This window comes from Arachis hypogaea, chromosome 19 (assembly GCF_003086295.3).
Source record: "Arachis hypogaea cultivar Tifrunner chromosome 19, arahy.Tifrunner.gnm2.J5K5, whole genome shotgun sequence".
NCBI classification, from domain to species: Eukaryota; Viridiplantae; Streptophyta; class Magnoliopsida; order Fabales; family Fabaceae; genus Arachis; species Arachis hypogaea.
Genome location: NC_092054.1, coordinates 110,420,288 through 110,439,367, shown reverse-complemented (window position 1 = coordinate 110,439,367; position 19,080 = coordinate 110,420,288). Strand labels below are relative to the sequence as shown.

Below are 19,080 nucleotides of genomic sequence, written 5' to 3'. Positions count from 1 at the left end.
GATTGACACTGAGCGAAAGAAAGTCGAACAACAGCTTGAGGAGATCCAAACTGATAAATCTAAACAAACGGGGATGTTCACAACTCTGGAAAACAAAAGGACAAAACTGTGCTCTGTTCTGGCTAAATTATTGGCGCCTTAAACTTTTCCTTTTATTTTGTAATGACTTTTGTCTCTTTTAAACTTTATGCATGCTGAATTTTCTATGTTTGGCAACAATAGAAAAGTTTTAAATATCTTCCATTAATTGAGCTAATCACCTTTCCTGACTCGATATCTTTAATTTGATAAGGATTTCCAGAATATGTCCCTATCACTTGAAAGGGACCTTCCCAACTATGGGACCACTTACCAAGAAATCTCGATTTCTTTTCCATTGGTAAAATAACTTTCAAAACCAAATCGCCTGTCTAAAAAGATTTTCTAAAAATTCGACGATTATAACTTCGAGCAATACTTTCTTTCTGTCGAATTATATTCTCTAGTGCTAAGATTCGCTCTGAATCTAACTCATTTAACTCGTCAAACATTGCATTCCAATAATCATCGACCGCCAAATTGTTTTGTTTCGATACCCTCAAGGTATTCAAATTAATTTCCAATGGTAATACTGCATCATGGTCATACACCAATTTATAAAGTGAGGTTCCTGTCGAACCTCTTGGTGAATTTCGATAAGCCCATAACACTTGACTTAAAGTCTCATGCCATGTTCGAGGCCTATTCCCAATATGATTTTTAATCAAGCCTATCAATATCTTGTTTGCTGCTTCAACTTGGCCATTAGCTTGTGCATAATAAGGAGTCGAAGTAACCATATTAATATTCCTCGAAGCTGCAAAGTTTTTAATTCTTTGACCAGTAAACATAGTTCCTTGGTCAGTACTTAATGTCTGAGGAATTCCAAATCGATGGATAATATTTTCTTCAATAAAGTCAATTATCTCAGTTTGCCCAGCTTCTACTAACGGAATAGCCTCAACCCACTTCGTAAAATAATCAATAGCCACTAAGATAAACTTGTGTTGTCTTGATGAAGGAGGATGAATCAAGCCAATTAGATCCAAAGCCCAACCTCTAAATGGCCATGGCTTTATTATCGAATGTAACTCAGCTGCCGGGATTTGTTGTATCGAGCCATGTTTCTGACATTCCTGACATGCTTTTACATAATCAATACAATCTTTTATCATAGACGACCAATTTATATGATTTCGATATAACACCCATCTCATTTTCCTTTCTACCTGATGAGCACCACAAATTCCATTATGAACCTCGCTCAGAGCAACATTCTGATCTTCTCGACCTAAACATCTCGACAAACTTCCATCAATCCCTTTTTTATACAACTCATCAGCCAATAAAACAAAGTTCATTGCCCGTAACTTTATTTTTCTATCAACTATAGTATTGGGATCTTTCAAATACTGAGCAATAAGCTTTCTCCAATCAGAATCCTCCCATTCATCCATACACAGCACTTCTCTTTCACTTGCTGGCACTAAAATTTGATGGATACTAGAAAATTTTCTAATAGTTTCCGGGCTAACCCGATATCTTGAAGCAATTTGGGCCAATTCATTAGCAATTTCATTACAAATTCTAGGGATATGTACCAAAGAAACCTTCTGAAAAGAAGTTAATATCTCCCAAGCAGTTACTAAATATTTCTGTAACATTTCATTGTTACATTTAAACTCCTTTGATAACTGCTTTAAAACCAACTGTGAATCTCCTAGAATTTGAACCTCTAAAGCTCCTTTGTCAATTAAAATTTCGAGACCTAAAATTAAAACCTCATATTCAGCGACATTATTAGAGCAAGGATACTTTAATTCAAACAAAAATTCTGATGGAACACCCTCAGGTGAAATAATAAGGATTCCAACCCATGCACCATCTTTGTGCTTAGATCCATCAAAATACAATTTCCAATAATTGACCTCTATATCAATAATATATGCCCCCTGGTCATTCAGACCTTTCGAATTATCCACAAGAAAGTCTGCAATGACCTGTCCTTTAACAGCTTTCGCTGGGACATATTGCAAATCGAATTCTGTTAATGCTAACATCTATTTTCCCAAATGCCCCCTTAACATAGGGAAACTAAGCATATACTTAACAACATCAGTCTGCGCTATCATCTTTACCGATTTAGCCACCATATAACACTTTAATTTCATACAAGCATGATATAATGACAAACATAATTTTTTAGTCGGTGAATACTTTGTTTCGATATCAGTTAGGACTCGACTAAGGTAATAAACTGTGCGCTCATGCCCATTCTCATCATCTTGGGCTAACATACATCCAATCGAATTCTCAGATGCTGCAATGTATAATTTTAAAGGCTCAAATGGACGAATGGTGCACGAAATTATGATCTCAGGCAACGGCACCAAAAACTCTGTACGCACGCCTTAATAAATTATTTTTCATTCACAACTTCGATACAACTAACCAGCAAGTGCACTGGGTCGTCCAAGTAATAAATCTTACGTGAGTAAGGGTCGATCCCACGGAGATTGATGGTATGAAGCAAACTATGGTCATCTTGTAGATCTCAGTCAGGCGGATATAAAATGGTTATGGAGTTTTCGAAAATAATAATAAATAAACAGAGAATAAAGATAGAAATACTTATGTATATCATTGGTGAGAATTTCAGATAAAGGTATAGAGATGCTTTCATCCCTCTGAACTTCTGCTTTCCTGCTGTCTTCATCCAATCAGTCCTACTCCTTTCTATGGCTGGCTTTATGTAAGGACATCACCATTGTCAATGGCTACTTTTCATCCTCTCTGTGAAAATGGTCCGATGCGCTGTCACTGCATGGCTAATCATCTGGAGGCATCACCGTGGTCAATGGCTGCATCCTATCCTCTTGTGAAAATGGTCCAAATGCTCTGTCATGGCACGGCTAATCATCTAAGGTTCTCGATCATACTGGAATAGGATTCACCCTCCTTTTGCATCTGTCACTACGCCCAGCACTCGCGAGTTTGAAGTTCGTCACAGTCATTCAATCCCAGAGTCCTACTCGGAATACCACAGACAAGGTTTAGACTTTCCAGACTCTCATGAATGCCGCCATCAATCTAGCTTATACCACGAAGATTCTGACTAAGAGATCCAAGAGATACTCATTCAATCAAAGGTAGAACGGAAGTGGTTGTCAGGCACACGTTCATAGGGAATGATGATGATTGTCACATTCATCACATTCATGTTGAAGTGCGAATGAATATCTTAGAAGCGGAATAAGTTGAATTGAATAGAAAATAGTAGTACTTTGCATTAAATCATGAGGAATAGCAGAGCTCCACACTTTAATCTATAGAGTGCAGAAACTCTACTGTTTGAAAATACATAAGTGAAAGGTTCAGGCATGGCCGAGAGGCCAGCCCCAAAAACGTGATCAATATGATCCAAAGATGAACTAAAAATCATAAGATGATCCGAAGATCATAAGATGTCTAATACAATAGTAAAAAGTCCTATTTATACTAAACTAGTTACTAGGGTTTATAGAGATAAGTAATTGATGCATAAATCCACTTCCGGGGCCCACTTGGTGTGTGCTTGGGCTGAGCTTGAATGTTACACGTGCAGAGGCTCTTTCTGGAGTTGAACGCCAAGTTGTAACGTGTTTTTGGCGTTCAACTCTGGTTCGTGACGTGTTTCTGGCGTTTAACTCCAGACTGCAGCGTAGAACTGGCATTCAATGCCAATTTGCGTCGTCTAAACTCGGCCAAAGTATGAACTATTATACATTTCTGGAAAGCCCTAGATGTATACTTTCCAACGCAATTGAAAGTGCGCCATTTTGAGTTCTGTAGCTCCAGAAAATCCACTTTGAGTGTAGGGAGGTCAGAATCCAACAGCATCAGCAGTCCTTCTTCAACCTCTGAATCTGATTTTTGCTCAAGTCCCTCAATTTCAGCCAGAAAATACCTGAAATCACAGAAAAACACACAAAATCATAGTAATATCTAGAAATGTGAATTTAGCATAAAAACTAATAAAAATATCCCTAAAAATAACTAGATCCTACTAAAAATATACTAAAAATAATGCCAAAAAGCGTATAAATTATCCGCTCATCAACGAACATTCGCCATAACCGGGGCTTTGGCCAAATAAGTTTTGATCGAGTTGAATGATGACTAATGTTCTGTAGTCCATTCAAATTTTGAACCATTCTTTAATCTTACTAGAGGCGCAAACACCCTAGTTCGATCTGAAAGATTCAAAATGAACCTTCGAAGATAATTAATTTTCCCCAAAAACGATTGTACTTCTTTTTTCGATTTGGGTGCAGACAAATCTAATATTGCATCTGCTTTATTCTTATCGATAGCTATCCCCTTTTTATGAACGACAAAGCCTAAGAAATTTTTTGCCGATACACCAAAAGCACACTTCAAAGGATTCATTTTCAATCCTTTTTTCCTCATAGTCAAGAATGCTTTTCTTAAGTGGTCTATATGTTGATTTACAGAAATGGATTTGACCATTACGTCATCAATATACACTTCCATAAATTTTTCAATAAACTCATGGAAAATGGCATTCATTGCTCGTTGATATGTTGCTCCAGCATTTTTCAAACCAAAAGGCATAACCACCCATTCATATGTACCTAACGCCCCAGGACAACGGAAAGCAGTTTTGGCCACATCATCCTCCACAATAAAAATTTGGTTATATCCAGAATAACCATCCATGAAGCTTAGGATTTCGTTTTCTGTTGTAGAATCGATTAACATATCTGCAATTGGCATGAAATACTCATCCTTTGGAGTAGCATTGTTCAAATCTCGAAAATCGATACACACCCTCAATTTTCTATTTTTCTTCATCACTGGAACTATATTCGACACCCACTCTACATAACGAGCGGTTCGAATAAATTTGGCTTTAATCAAGCGTTCTATCTCTTCCTTAATTTTCACATTGATTTCAGGAGCAAAATGTCTAGGGGTTTGTTTCACGGGTCGAGCATTAGGTTTCAATGCTAATCAATGTTCTACTAACAATCAATCAAGACCAGGCATTTCATGGTAGTTCCATGCAAAACAATCCTTAAACTCATGTAACAAATCGATAAGATTAGTTCGAAAAGGATTAATAAGATCTTTACAAATATATGTAATTCGAACATCATCATGAGTACCCAAATTAACTTCTTCTAAAGGATCTTGAGATTCAAACCCCTTATAATGATCATCTTCAGTTGTACATTTTTCAAATCCCAAAGGTTCCAAATCATAAATACAATCAAAAGTAAAATCAATAACATCATGGGAAAGAGTAGAAACTTGATCTTTGATTGAATCATCATAACTTTTATTCTCTAAACAATGAGCCTCTTCTATTAAATCAGCAGTCCGACTCATATCGTTAACTTCATTACAAGTAATAAAAAGATCATTACTACATTCGACTAGAGGTGTCGAATCAAACATATTACTACTAACAAATCTATTAATCCTATCTGATTCAACTTTATCAGAAGAATCATCTTTATTTTCTAAAGCTTGAAAATTATTTAAATAATTATGCAAAGTTACTAGGTAATCAGAAACTTCCTCAACATGGTCCATGGTTCAGTCTTCGAGGCCTTCAAGAATCACAATCCCAACCTGTTGGTTCATAGGGCATGTCTGGGTAGTGCAACTTCACCGACAGTCCCTCCGAAGTCAAATAACAACATTCACAATTGTAAGGATTCAGAGATTGATCAACATTTAATGGCTTCAGCTTGCGATTATATATCCTAAAATCAGCATGCATTTATTCGACATAAAGACTCGAATCTGCTTTGACAATTTCAGGCTTGCCTTCCTCAGTCCATAGAAGCACACTTTGATGCACCGTAGATGGCACTGCACCTACTCCATGAATCCAATCTCTCCCAAGTAAGGCGTTATAACTTGCCTTCGATGGCACCACCACAAACACTGAGTGTCTCTACGACGACCCCACCTTCACAGTTAAGGTAACCAACCCTCTTGCTGGGGTGGAATTCCCACTAAAATCAGTTAAATCAATATTCGTAGGGACCAACTCACTAACATGTTTCCCTACTTTTTCTAGCATCCTTTCAGGCAAAAGACTTATTGCTGCCCCCACCATCAATTAGTACCTTGTTTATCTTGTAACCATTCACAATAGCAACAATGTGAAGAGGACGCAAATGAGACATTTGCTTTTCAGTAGGGAGAAGGAAGACACCTGGTTCATCTTCTATGAAAATAAAAGAAAAAGCTTCTTCGTCTTCCTGATCGTAATCCTCATCCGGATTACCTTTACACTCCCCAAGGTACTCGGTAGGGATTATTGAAATCGTCCCCACCATGTCATCATCTCTTTCGTCGAAGTATTCCTCATCGACATCAACGTCTTTATGTTTATCTACCCCAGAAGACTGAGCAATTGCCTTCCCTTTGTTCGTCTTGGCTGGTGATGGAATCTCTTTAAGATAAGTCTCTCTATCAGAAGGAAAGACAATTCGGGAATGCACCGAAGGAGTTGTCCCCTTGCTTGCTTCCTTCCCTGTATCAATTTGAAGTTTCTTATTCTGATGGAAACTTTTCCTTCCTCCTCTTCCTCTCGGGTATCCTCTGGCTCGTCCTCGAAAAGCGGCATACTGATTTCAAGACGGCGCTCTATGTCCCCATTGAGGATTGCGTCGATATAAGTGATCACGCCTTTGAAACTCTTGACAGTTTCTGATCCACTGAACACCAATATCCTGAGATCGGCTCAAAGGTGTATCCACATCATGTAGAGGAATTTTTGAACTAGAAGCTTCTACACGTCGAATTGGTTGTCTCTGATATGCTTGTTCCTCCCTGTGGGTCAATTCTTTCTTCATTCTTTCCTTTTTAAAGATTGCCGCCGCTTCAGCATCAAAAACAGCGTTACACCGTGGACATAGAGATACATCCCGGTATTTGATTTTTTGCTGAACCAAGAAGTCCAACAAACCATCCCCTGTTCTAGAGTACACAACTCTTACTTGTGACTCAAAATCATCAAGAGCCACATCAAAATCATAAGACATCCCCACCATATTCACTCCAAAACAGGGTTCCACATAACTGGCATCAGTTTCGAAGGGATCTACATCAACCTTCATTTCCTTTTTGCCATCATCAAATTTCAAACGTCCTTCCATTATTGCCTCCTGAATCAAATCCCTGAAACGAACACAACTGTTAGTCGAATGACTTGTTGGTTGATGAAATTTGTAGTAAGGCTTTCCTTTCAAATCCTTCAAGGAAAGTAATGTTCTAACCTCAGGAAAAACCAATTGTTTATCTTTAAGCAACACATCGAAAATCTTATCAGATTTTAAAATATCAAAACTATATTTCTTTCCACTTTTAAGTTTTGAATCATTCGACTTTTCACTACCAGGGAGTTTTTTCAACAAAGAACAAACATATGGAGGGCCCTTCTTAAGTTCGGCCAAATCGACTTTTGTTTCGAAATCAATTTCTTCCTCTGAGGACTCCATGGTTACATAAGCAACCTTCTCTTTTCGAGTAAATGGTTTACTCTTCGACCTCTGTTCGGTTCTATGTTTTTTTTTTTCCTTTTTCATTAACTCAGTTTGCCGAACCTTTTCAGCCAAATGAGCCAAATCAGGAATATGCACATTAAACAACTTTCTGCGCATATAGAATCCTAACCCCATAGCTGCTATTTTAACTACCTCATTTTCAGGCAATGTGACATAGCACCTACTCCTAGCATTTTTGAAACGTATTAAATAATCATCAATGGTTTCACCATCTTCATGTTTCAAAGCTACTAAATCGGTAACTGCTACGTTCATTTTCCCTCGATAAAACTGAGCGTGAAAAGCAGTTTCCAACTGATTCCATGTTGTAATCGAATTTGGTCTAAGATTCGAAAACCATGTAAATGCATTCTTCATCAATGACGACGGAAAAAATTTCATTTTCAAATTTTCATCATTTGCTAAGTTTCCAATCTCGACCAAATAACAAGCAACATGTTCAGTTGTTGATTCTCCGACTTCTCCAGCAAATTTTGTAGTTATTATCGGATTTTTTACCCCTCTTGGCACTTCAGCCATTTGAACTACTTGGGAAAAAGCCGAGAAAAAATGTGGCTGATTCATAAAACCAACATTCAATCCAACCCGATTTAACACTTCTTCTATAATTCGGGTGACCTGATAACGATCAGCACGCAATCCATGTAAAATATGATCAGCATTCTCATGTCGATGAACTATGTGAGGATTTTCTCGATTTGGAACATGATTTTCATTTTGAAAGATATTTTCCATCCCATCATTAGTTCCTCGAGCATTATGCCTTTCGCCTTCATCATAATCGACGATTCGAGCGATCCTCTCGACTTATCTAGCAAGACGCTCGAATCTCGATTCATGATCGGCCATCATAGGATTCAGAATTGTAGTCATTTGCTGAGTCAATAAATTAACCAAGTCATGATGACTTTCCTCCACTTGTTGTCGATACGCTGCCATTGAACTCACAGCATTTGAAGTGGAGCCCACATGATATTCACGAGAATACTCAGTGTTGTTGTGGGTTTTGCATAATATTTACTCCATTTGCATTCCCAAAATGGATAGGCGGGACAAACCCACCCACCGGTGGGGTGTAACCAGCAGGAAGACCATAAGGGGGCCAACCAGCGGTTAATGGAGGTTGAAACGGTGATGCAGGGCCACGTGGATGCGTATTACGTCCAACATTTTCAGTTTGAATAGTTGTGACGACTATGCTTTCAGTTCCGATTGCACCTTCCGAACGTGAAGACACGTCGGCTTGTTGTACGGATACCAGTATACTATCATTGGTGGAAAAACCACCATTCACATTTGATAATTCATCAGCCATGTGAATGATCTTCCCACTTCGTAATCGCATACACTAAGAAATTACTGGAAAGTAGTTATTTTTGACACACTTCAACTTAAAAACTGTCCCACTGGGCGTGCCAATTTGTTTTGTCGATTTTTAGCAAATCGATGGTGGTTCGACATCTAGTTATCTGGGAGCGAAACCTACTCCTCTGTGTGAGTACCAGTTTTCAAGAAGTGCATCAAAGTGTCTTCGACTAGACTAAATTTAAAAATTAAAATAAAATAAATTTATGAATTGACAAATAAAATTCAGAAATTAAAGTTTTGTAAACTAAATCAACAATTTTTTCAAAGAAATTAAAGAAAAATAATAAATTGCCTTCGTTTGAAGCAAATGACTTCCACATGTAAAATTTAAACGCAGAAAAGTAAATTGAACAAAAAAATAAAGAACACTTAATAGATAAAATCAATTGAAATGTTAAATTTACAGGAGAATAAATTGAAAGAATAAAGAAGGTGGAAGGAACCCTACAGAAAAGTTACTCGATTGCAGACTCAGGAATTCCCTGGGATGTGAGTGTGCTTGAGTGTTTTTGTGAGTAAAAGTTCCAACCGCTTTTTACTGAATTTTCCTAGTATTTATAAGCTAACCTTACATAACGGTAAATTGAATCACATTAATTACAATTAATTATAATTAAAATAAATTATAATTTTGAAACACAACTGCCCTTGGTAACTGTTCCCGCTACACGATTATAGATATTCCCCATGTGATTAATTATCCACTAACCTTCTCACTTCTTTGACCACTCGACTAAATCTCCGAAAGTCCTCCTTCAAATCGAATCTCCCTTTCGACTTAGCTTCTTCGATTTCGACAAAGTAATTGGAAACAATTTCCGCGTCAGCAACTCCCAAACTTAGCCTCCTAAGCACATTTTGTCGATTTTTAGCAAATCGATGGTGGTTCGATATCTAGTGATCTGGGAGCGAAACCTACTCCTCTGTGCGAGTACCAGTTTTCTAGAAGTGCATCAAAGTGTCTTCGATTAGACTAAATTTGAAAATTAAAATAAAATAAATTTATGAATTGACAAATAAAATTTAGAAATTAAAGTTTTGTAAACTAAATCAATAATTTTTTCAAAGAAATTAAAGGAAAACAATAAATTGCCTTCGTTTGAAGCAAAGGACTTCCACATGTAAAATTTAAATGCACAAAAGTAAATTGAACAATAAAATAAGGAACACTTAATAGATAAAATCAATTGAAATGTTAAATTTACAGGAGAATAAATTAAAAGAATAAAGAAGGTGGAAGGAACCCTACAGAAAAGTTACTCGATTGCAGACTCAGGAATTTCTGGGATGTGAGTGTGCTTGAGTATTTTTCTGAGTAAAAGTTTCAACCCCTTTTTACTGAAATTTCCTAGTATTTATAAGCTAACCTTACATAACGGTAAATTGAATCACATTAATTACAATCAATTATAATTAAAATAAATTACAATTTTGAAACACAACCGTCTTTGGTAACTGTTCCCGCTACACGATTATAGATATTCCCCATGTGATTAATTATCCACTAACCTTCTCGCTTCTTTGACCATTCGACTAAATCTCCGAAAGTCCTCCTTCAAATCGAATTTCCCTTTCGACTTAGCTTCTTCGATTTCAACAAAGTAATTGGAAACAATTTCCGCGTCAGCAACTCCCAAACTTAGCCTCCTAAGCACAATTTCTCGAAAACCCATACTTGATATTTATCGATTTGACTATTTCTGATCGAAAATAATTTTTCGATCAACAGAGGGCAATATTTTCTTTTAGGAAGGTAGAATGTAACAACTCTAATTTGCACTAATGTGAGTTTTTCTTAAAATAATATTTTAAAGCAATTAATTTTATTTTGACGAGTCGATTTCGAACCCTGAAGTAAAATAAATGGTAATATAATTTTATTATTATGTTATTTATTTATTTTACTTGCTCTAAGTATAATAGAGCCTAGATAATAATATTAATATTACTATCAAGTCCGATAAAAAATTAATTATTGTTATTTCTTGATGAGCTTAGAGTTGAGTTACTAAAGCTCTATCAAATATCTTTACATTTCTAAGTTACTAATGTCATTTATATTAGTAACTCATATATATTTAATTTTATACAACATCATCATCAGAACATTATTATCATTACTATTACTGCTATATATGTAAAGTTCCTAAGTTATATATATATATCATGAGATTAATCTCATTTGCATGCAAACAGTGAGAAGTGAGAAGTGAGAAGAGAGAAGAGTGAGGGAGAGAGAGAGAGCTAGAGAACGTAACTTCCACTGAATTTTCGACTTCGATTTCTTGCGATCCGTAACTCTAATAAAAAATCTAATCCGATAAAAGTGTTCGTATCCTCCTCTTCTACGTGTTGGCGTTACTTTTGTCCGGTGAAAGTCAACAGTGACGTAGCTCTCCTACTCCTTGATTTTGGCCAACTGAAGTTCTAGGAAGTACGGAGGATTCCGGATATTTTTTTTCTTCAGCAGCCTGGTCAGAAGGCTCCTCCAGAGTTTTGCATATTTTGATTTTGTATGAAGGTAGGATTTTGGTAAATTTTCACCGGTTAAATTGGCATTTGATAAGTGAATTGATGTCGTGATTACTTGTTGATTGAATTTATATTGATATTTGTGGTAAGTTTGAGGTTTGGAGGGTTTAAGTGCCGCCAGGAAAGGAATTGAGTTATTCTGATGATTGTGATGATTGTAATTTCTGGATTATGGTAGGATAATTTGAAAATATTAAAAGTTGCCAATTTGATTTATTGGAAATGATTTGAAAAAAGTGTGGGAAATAGTTTGCATGGAACCCGAGAAGAGTGGCAGAGTCCGAATTTTAGGGGAGGTGCTGCCAAAATTTTGTTATAAACCTTAAGAATTTATTTGAAATTTTATTTAGAAGAAAAAGATTGTATTTGAGAAATTGTATTATTTGATTTTCGATTTATTCATACTTGGACATCTTCTACCCAGTTTTCATCTAAATTCTGTCTTTTAGTTGGTTACAGAAATTATAATGACATTTAATTTGCATGATATTCCAGTTGACTCTTCCTCTAGCTATTCCAGTAATAGCATTTATGTATAGCTCCAAGTACACAGGTAATCTCATAGACGTTTGTAATGCTTTGGTTTTAATTTGCTATATTTAGTGTTTGCTAACTTTGTTGACTGCCATCATTGCCTTGATGAAATAGCAGTAGGAATAGGAAACTCTAAGAAAAAGAAGTAAACTCTTATACCATTCGCAGCTTCTTATTTTCTACCAAAATGAACTTTGGTGGTACCTTACATAAACTATATAATTGAATATATGGGAAAGGAAGATGTCTCTCCACTTGTTGGTCACACTGCTAATGCCCTATATAGTGGACGCTTAAGGACTTTTTCATTTGAATAGAAACTAGTGGTATTTTCTTACAACAGGGTGGATTTCATGTAATGATGTAGCCAGTTTGATAAGGATAGGGATAAGATAAAGGGTCAAGTATTAAGATATTCTGTTTGATTATGAAAAGAAAAAATATAACTCTTATCAAAGATGCACTAATCAAGATGAGGTCAATAATATTGGGGTTATCATAGTTCTATACCATGATGCTGTTGCGTTGTGTTGTGTGTTGCTAAATTTTCATTTCAAGGCTTATCTGATTGTGTTGAATGTAGAACATTGGACAAAACTATTTCAAACTTGGAGATGGAGTTAGCTGCTGCAAAGGCAGCTCAGGAGTCGATTCACAATGGCACTCTTCTATCAAGAAGAATACACTAAAGATTATGCGCATCAATGAGTTTAGCATCTCTCATATAAGGCACAAAGGCAAAAAGCGCCATTACACTATCTGATTGCAACTTTATTTGTTCAGGTATGGCTTCAGGAATTACTGCATTCATCCCTTCCTTTCGTTCTTTGCAACAATCGAAACCATTACACACTAAACAAACCAACAAACTCTAGCAACAACATTATCAATCTTACTTTCACAACCATTTGCAACCATCTATTCAGTTTAGTTAAGGTGAGGTTCATTCCTTTTTCTCTTTTTCTTATTCCCTCTATTTTCGCTTTCTCCTAATTTTGGCTATCCCAATCTGTTATTCCTCTTTTTTATTTTTTATTTCGTTCCTTATTTGTTTTTCCCACTTTTCACTCTCTTCAATTCTTTGGGCAATTCCCCTTTTAATTCCTTATTTCTCTGCATTCCTCTTTAATTAATTTGGGATCAAAGTGTTGGTTCCTTCAAAGGAATTTCTCTGTTTCTAACATAAATATTTGTTCTGTTTTGCTTCAAAGGATTTTGTTTTGCTGTTGGTCTTGCTTCATTGGCACTTCTACGGCAAGGAATGAAAGATAAAATTATGAGGCTGAGTATACCATAGATAGACCCTCCCTGATTATAGTCCTAATAATAGACCCTCCCTGATTATAGTCCAGTACTACATTGTTCCAATCCTGCTGGTTATCCAATGTCCTGCCTTAAAATGAAAAGAAAAAAGGGTTCTCTCTTATGACACATGCTCTCGGAAACAATGTAACATATAAATGAGTTAGCTTAGTTTTTAGTTTATATTAATTGACTTGTATCCTAAAGTAATTAGCTTCTCCGGATATTATTTTTAGCCTAGTTAACCCAAAAGCTTTTCTTTGCAAGTGTCTTCACAAGCATATTAATTCAACAATAGGGGGTATGGACTTGATGGAAATGGATTTTTTAATCATTTCTGCCATGCTCTGCTTTTGATCAAGATATGTTCTGATTTTGAGTGAAAATTTCTGGATTTTTATGATTAGTTATTGCTCTTTCAAGTCTGTAGTTTGAATTTTCAATGGCAATTTTTTTTCTGTTGATGGTGCCAGATGTAGTATGCGTAGCTTGGTTTATTTGATTTTTTACGTATAACTCTGAAGTCTTTTCATAAAATGTTTAGATTCAACAAATTTGCAACCGCTCCTCGTTTGCAAGATTTTCTGGACTACGTGTTGATCCCGACTTCGTGGAAATACCTGCTCAACTCCTAGAAAACTGGTAAGCACTATTCTTTCTTTAGTTGGATTAGACACAAACTCATACTCACTCTTCCTACTTGTGGAAATTTTAGGTGTTATGAAACCAGCTGTCTGAAGTTGATTTCTGGATTTCATCAGGTGATTTTCATCAATTGTTTATGATAATTACATGGTTTGGCTTTTCTTGATTATGATGTAGTTATTAGTATGATAATTACATGGTTCTCGCTAATTTTTGTTTATTCAGATTGACATTGATGAGATGCATCTTTACTATTTAATTTATACTTTTTTGGTTTGGTTTTGGTGTATATGCATTATGGCATTAGCAGGCATTGCTAAGACAGAAGATTTTTATTCTTTCAATATTCTCTATTTATAGTAGTTTCTTCGCTTTTAGGTCCATGTTTATTCACTTTAAATAATTTGGTATGTTACTTTTGTTTTTGGGTTGGTGGCACTAGTTTGCGGAGATGGAAACACTTCATTTGCATGCTATCCAGCAGCTACAGCTTGAGCTAGCTAATGCAAGGGAGAGGAGTGGCACTTACCACGAGGACTCACAAATGTCCCAAATGAATTCAGAAAAGAATGTAACTCAGTTTGGACAGGAAAACGGAAACCAATTCGACTTGAATGGAAGCAATGCTTCAGGTGGAAATAATGGTCTTATTCCAAATGAAAGCTCAGATAATATTCCTCCATTTGCATCTAGTGGCAATGCTTTGGTCCAGGTTGGATGCCAAAATTTCTAGCTTTAAACTACTAGTTATTTACTTCCTTTTCATCTGCAGAATAAGTTGATCTTTGATATGTGATTGTTTCAATTGAAATATTCTATATATCAGACATTTCTTTTAATGCTATGTCTATCAGGAGGCTTAAACTTTTGTTGACTGATGAACATGTATGCTCTCTTGTCTATTGAATGTTAAGAGTATGATAGATGATAGATAACACGTTTTCACAATAGCGGTTGGCATGAAAATGGAACTGTAATAATATTTCGCTTTTGACATTTGATTTTCTGATGGATTTATATTGTAGACTGATCATGTTGCTGGTGTCGCTATGGCTCCATCCTCCCTACTTGTGCCACCTTCATACCTTCCACCCGGCCAAGTGACTGCATTACATCCGTTTGTCATGCATCAACAAGGAGTGCCAAATTCAGTTGCATCACAAGTTCCTCAATCACATGTTAGCCACTTTCACCCACTGGCAGCATTGTCACCTATGCAGCAATGGAAAAATCAACAGGTATTGACCAATCCAAATATTTGGTCATTTGTAGTTTTAGCTCTTGGCTTTACGGGTGTATTTGTTCCTGCAGGCTGTCTCGGGGGGTTCACAGGTATCAATGCAGGATGATCCTTCTGCGTCCCAAACTGATCAGAGTATGATGAGATCTGACGCTAAGTTTAATTATGAAATGCCCATTAATGGACAAGCTCTTCATGGAGACTATTTAGATGCTCACATCCACCAAAATGAGGAGACTCAATCTGTAATTTCATCTTCTACTGCGGAAACACAGGTTTGCTAGAAGTGAAATTTGTTATTTACTTTGCATCATGAGTTCTGTAAAATACTGACAATTAGTGTGAACTTTTTGAAGGTTCTTCAGTCATTTGATAAGGCCAACATGTTGCTACCCAACAAGACCATAGCTTACGACAAATTTCGTCACAGTTCTCCGATGCCTTAAGATTGAACTCTGTTGACTCTAATGGTGAAATTAAGGTTAGACGATACATTTCTTGTTTGAGCTGCGTTCAAATTCTGTTTGTCAAACCTAAGGATATATTTAAAGCAAGTCATTGTTATTTGATTTCGATTGCAATTATGTGAAGATGTCTTTGTGCAAGATACTGTTGTAGATGAGGAAATTAAAGCCAACTTTTTCTACTGTGTAGGATAAGAATTCTGTGACTTACCTGGTGAGGGACATGACCAAGTATTGTTGGTAGAGGCAGCAAGTTCTGCTGGAAATGCATCACCTGTCACAGTCCATGCAGTTCATAATGATATGGTACATAGCAACATCACTGATTAAGTCTTGCCTGAAGCATTCCCCTCCACTGGCCAGACAGTATCAACTACAATTGCAAAGCCTATGGAAAGTCCTCTTCTTGATGAAAGATCATTGCTGGCTAGTATTGTTCGCACTATTCCAGTTGGTGGCCAGATTCGAATCAGTTCAACAGTTAGTGAACAATAATCATGACTTTTAAATGTTATATGTTTGGTTTTCTATCCTGATGAAAATTGCATTTATGTTTAAAACACAGCTCCCTAACAGACTGGGTAAAATGCTTGCTCCTCTGCACTGGCATGATTACAAGAAAAAAGTATGGAAAGCTGGATGATTTTGTTGCTAGCCATCCTGAAGTAAGCACATAAGTATTAAATTCCTTGCAGCTAGAAATAATCAGCCAGAATTTGACAGAATTCAGTTAGATTCAAGTGTGGTTGGATGAATAAATTACACTAACCATGGAGCAAAACACGTGCAAATAAATTCTGTCAAAAGTTCTGGCATTCCAAAACTTTATTTGACTTGTCCAGCATAGTGGCGTATAATCTACTTTACATACAGGCTGACAGATTTTTGTTATGATCATTTCAGTTATTTATGATTGAGGGTGACTATATTCAGCTTCGCTAAGGAGCACAAAAAATGGTAGCTGCCAATGCCGCTGTTGCCAAAGTTGCTGCAGTAGCTGCAACATCATCCCCTCATTCTTCATATATGCCTACTGTGGCTGTTACACCAATGGCTAACACTTATCGCCTGAAGAAAGTTCCTTCAGTTGACTCCAAAAATATCAAAACTGATAAGTCTTTTCAGGATTATGCTGTTATCTCTTCGAATATGGGTGATGATCCTCTAAAATTATCAGTAATGCAGCATCAGCATTCAAATGGTGCATGCTTTGGTGTTGCAGGAAGCCTTTCAAATGTTAAAATTTTGACCAAGTCTAAGGATTCTCGGGAAAAAGATGGCCCATCTGTTCAGTCTGGTGTACAATTAGCTGTTGGCAATGGTGTAACCCTGGACCGAACCAGTATGAACAATGCCCAAAATTCAGGCCTGACAAATGGGAGGCCAGTTTCCAATTTTGCTTCAAAACAGCAGGCCAGGTTTGCTGTCCTATCTCAATCTGTGATGATTACCTTGAGCATTGAAATCTTGCTAATATGTTTTTATGACAGGGCAATTGGTGCTGTGAACCATTCTCGAAGATAGTGAGTATTCTCGAAGAAGGAAAAGCTGAAACAGAAGAGATGGAATGAGGCTTATGTTAACTATTATGAGCAGGTTAGAGCATCAACTAGTTCTAGTGCTGTTCCACTACCACCGCCACCCTCAATCTCTTCGGATGAGGACTATGATGATGATGAGGATGAAGATGACACTGAAGACTATAGCTGATAGTTTTAGTATGGTTGAATAATATACTGGAAATTATAGTTGATGATCAATACACTTTGCTTATGTTTTGAATTATATTGACTTGCTTGTTTATAGTTGACAACGGCCTATTTGCACGGGTTAGGGACTTGATTATCCAAAATGGAATTAGCGTTGTAAGTATAGTCGTAACCCAACAAGTTGGCAATCAATCAAATTGGAAACTCACAAGATGAGTCACAATTCAAAACTAATTCAAAACCGAGAGTATTTGACTCCTGAGTCGTCTCCCAAGGAGTACTTTAGGACAATGAGTGTGCAAATCCGGTTGTAGTGATCAAGGGATTGTCAATGAAGAAATGAACATATAAAGCAATAAAAGAACATGCAAAATTGTAATGATTGAACTAATGAAGAAATTAAAGAACCGACTATGTAATATAAACAAGTAAAGTATAAAAGAGATTAACATAGAAGTGTATGAAAGATTGAAAGCATCAAAAAGAGTCTTGGCTTGGAGTGAGCTAAGGGTCCTTTCCTTAACCACAATTATGACAATTATGATGGATTAATCTCACTTGATCAACCCTCACATCGGAAAGTAAGTTAAATGAGCATAAGTGTTCCCAACCCACAAATCCTAAATTATTTGCTAATTGCCTTAGCAACAAATTAGCGTTAGTGGGAACAAGAATAATTAACAATCTAAGAATTGAAACTAAATGTTGGATAGTCCAACTCAAGAAACCCAACTGCTCACTTTACCCAAGCTAAGAACTAAAAATTTAGCCTAAAACCATGTTTGACATTTTGTCAAACAGTTGGTGGGCAAAAACCTTAAACATGAAAAAAATGAGAAAAGGCTTGAAACTAAAAGCAACAATTGATCTCAATCAACAAGAATAATACAAGAAAGCATGAAACAAACACCAAAAATCAAATTCATCAACAAGAAATTAAAATTGCAAGAGAGAAGTAAAGTTGAACTATAACTTGAATTAGAAGAAAGAGTAATGACAATGTAACTATAAAGAGTAATAACAAGAGAATACTTACAATGAAAGCTAACAAAATCCAAGATCAAAAATGAAAATGGCACTTGAATATAAAACCCTAATATAAACCCTAATAGAGATGATGAAAAACTTAAGAGAAAAACTAACTAAAAACTTCCTACTACTACTCCTAAACTATACTAATGATATGCTATGTTATGTTCCTCATTTTCCCTCCAATATGAGCTAGAAGACTTCAGAAATGGACCTCCAAATCCCCCAAATCGCGAGTCATGTGCTCTTTTAATGAAGCCATATGCGGACACCTATGCGGACGCACAGATGCGTGCATCCGCACACCTTGCAAGAAATCCCGTCCTGTGCATACGCACAAGTAGCCGTGCGCACGCACACGTCTCTGAACTCATCTCCTTTGATTCTTCATGTTTCCTCCACTTTGCATGCTCTTCTTCCATTTTCTCCAACCCATTCCTACCTTATACACCTGGAATCACTCACAAACAACATCAAGGCATTGAATGGAAGGCAAATGGAATAAAATAGATCAAATTAGGCACAAAAGAGCATATTTTCATAATCAAGCGCAATTTGGAAGGAAAATTCAAAAGCATGCTATTCAAGGGAATAAGTGCAAGTTTATATGATGAAAATCCATTCAATTCTAACAAAAAATCATCATCAAATATGGA

General features: G+C 36.4%; 1 protein-coding gene and 1 pseudogene across 1 annotated transcript; one reads left to right on the top strand and one right to left on the bottom strand.

The window, feature by feature from the left end:
- Nucleotides 1-410: 410 nt before the first annotated feature.
- LOC112778604 (uncharacterized) lies at nt 411-2,078 on the bottom strand. The gene has a single exon (XM_025822907.1). The coding sequence runs from the start codon at nt 2,076-2,078 to the stop codon at nt 411-413; it is 1,668 nt and encodes a 555-aa protein (XP_025678692.1).
- Nucleotides 2,079-12,752: 10,674 nt separating this feature from the next.
- Nucleotides 12,753-17,523, top strand: LOC112778603 (uncharacterized; annotated as a pseudogene).
- The last annotated feature ends 1,557 nt before the right edge of the window (nt 17,524-19,080 follow it).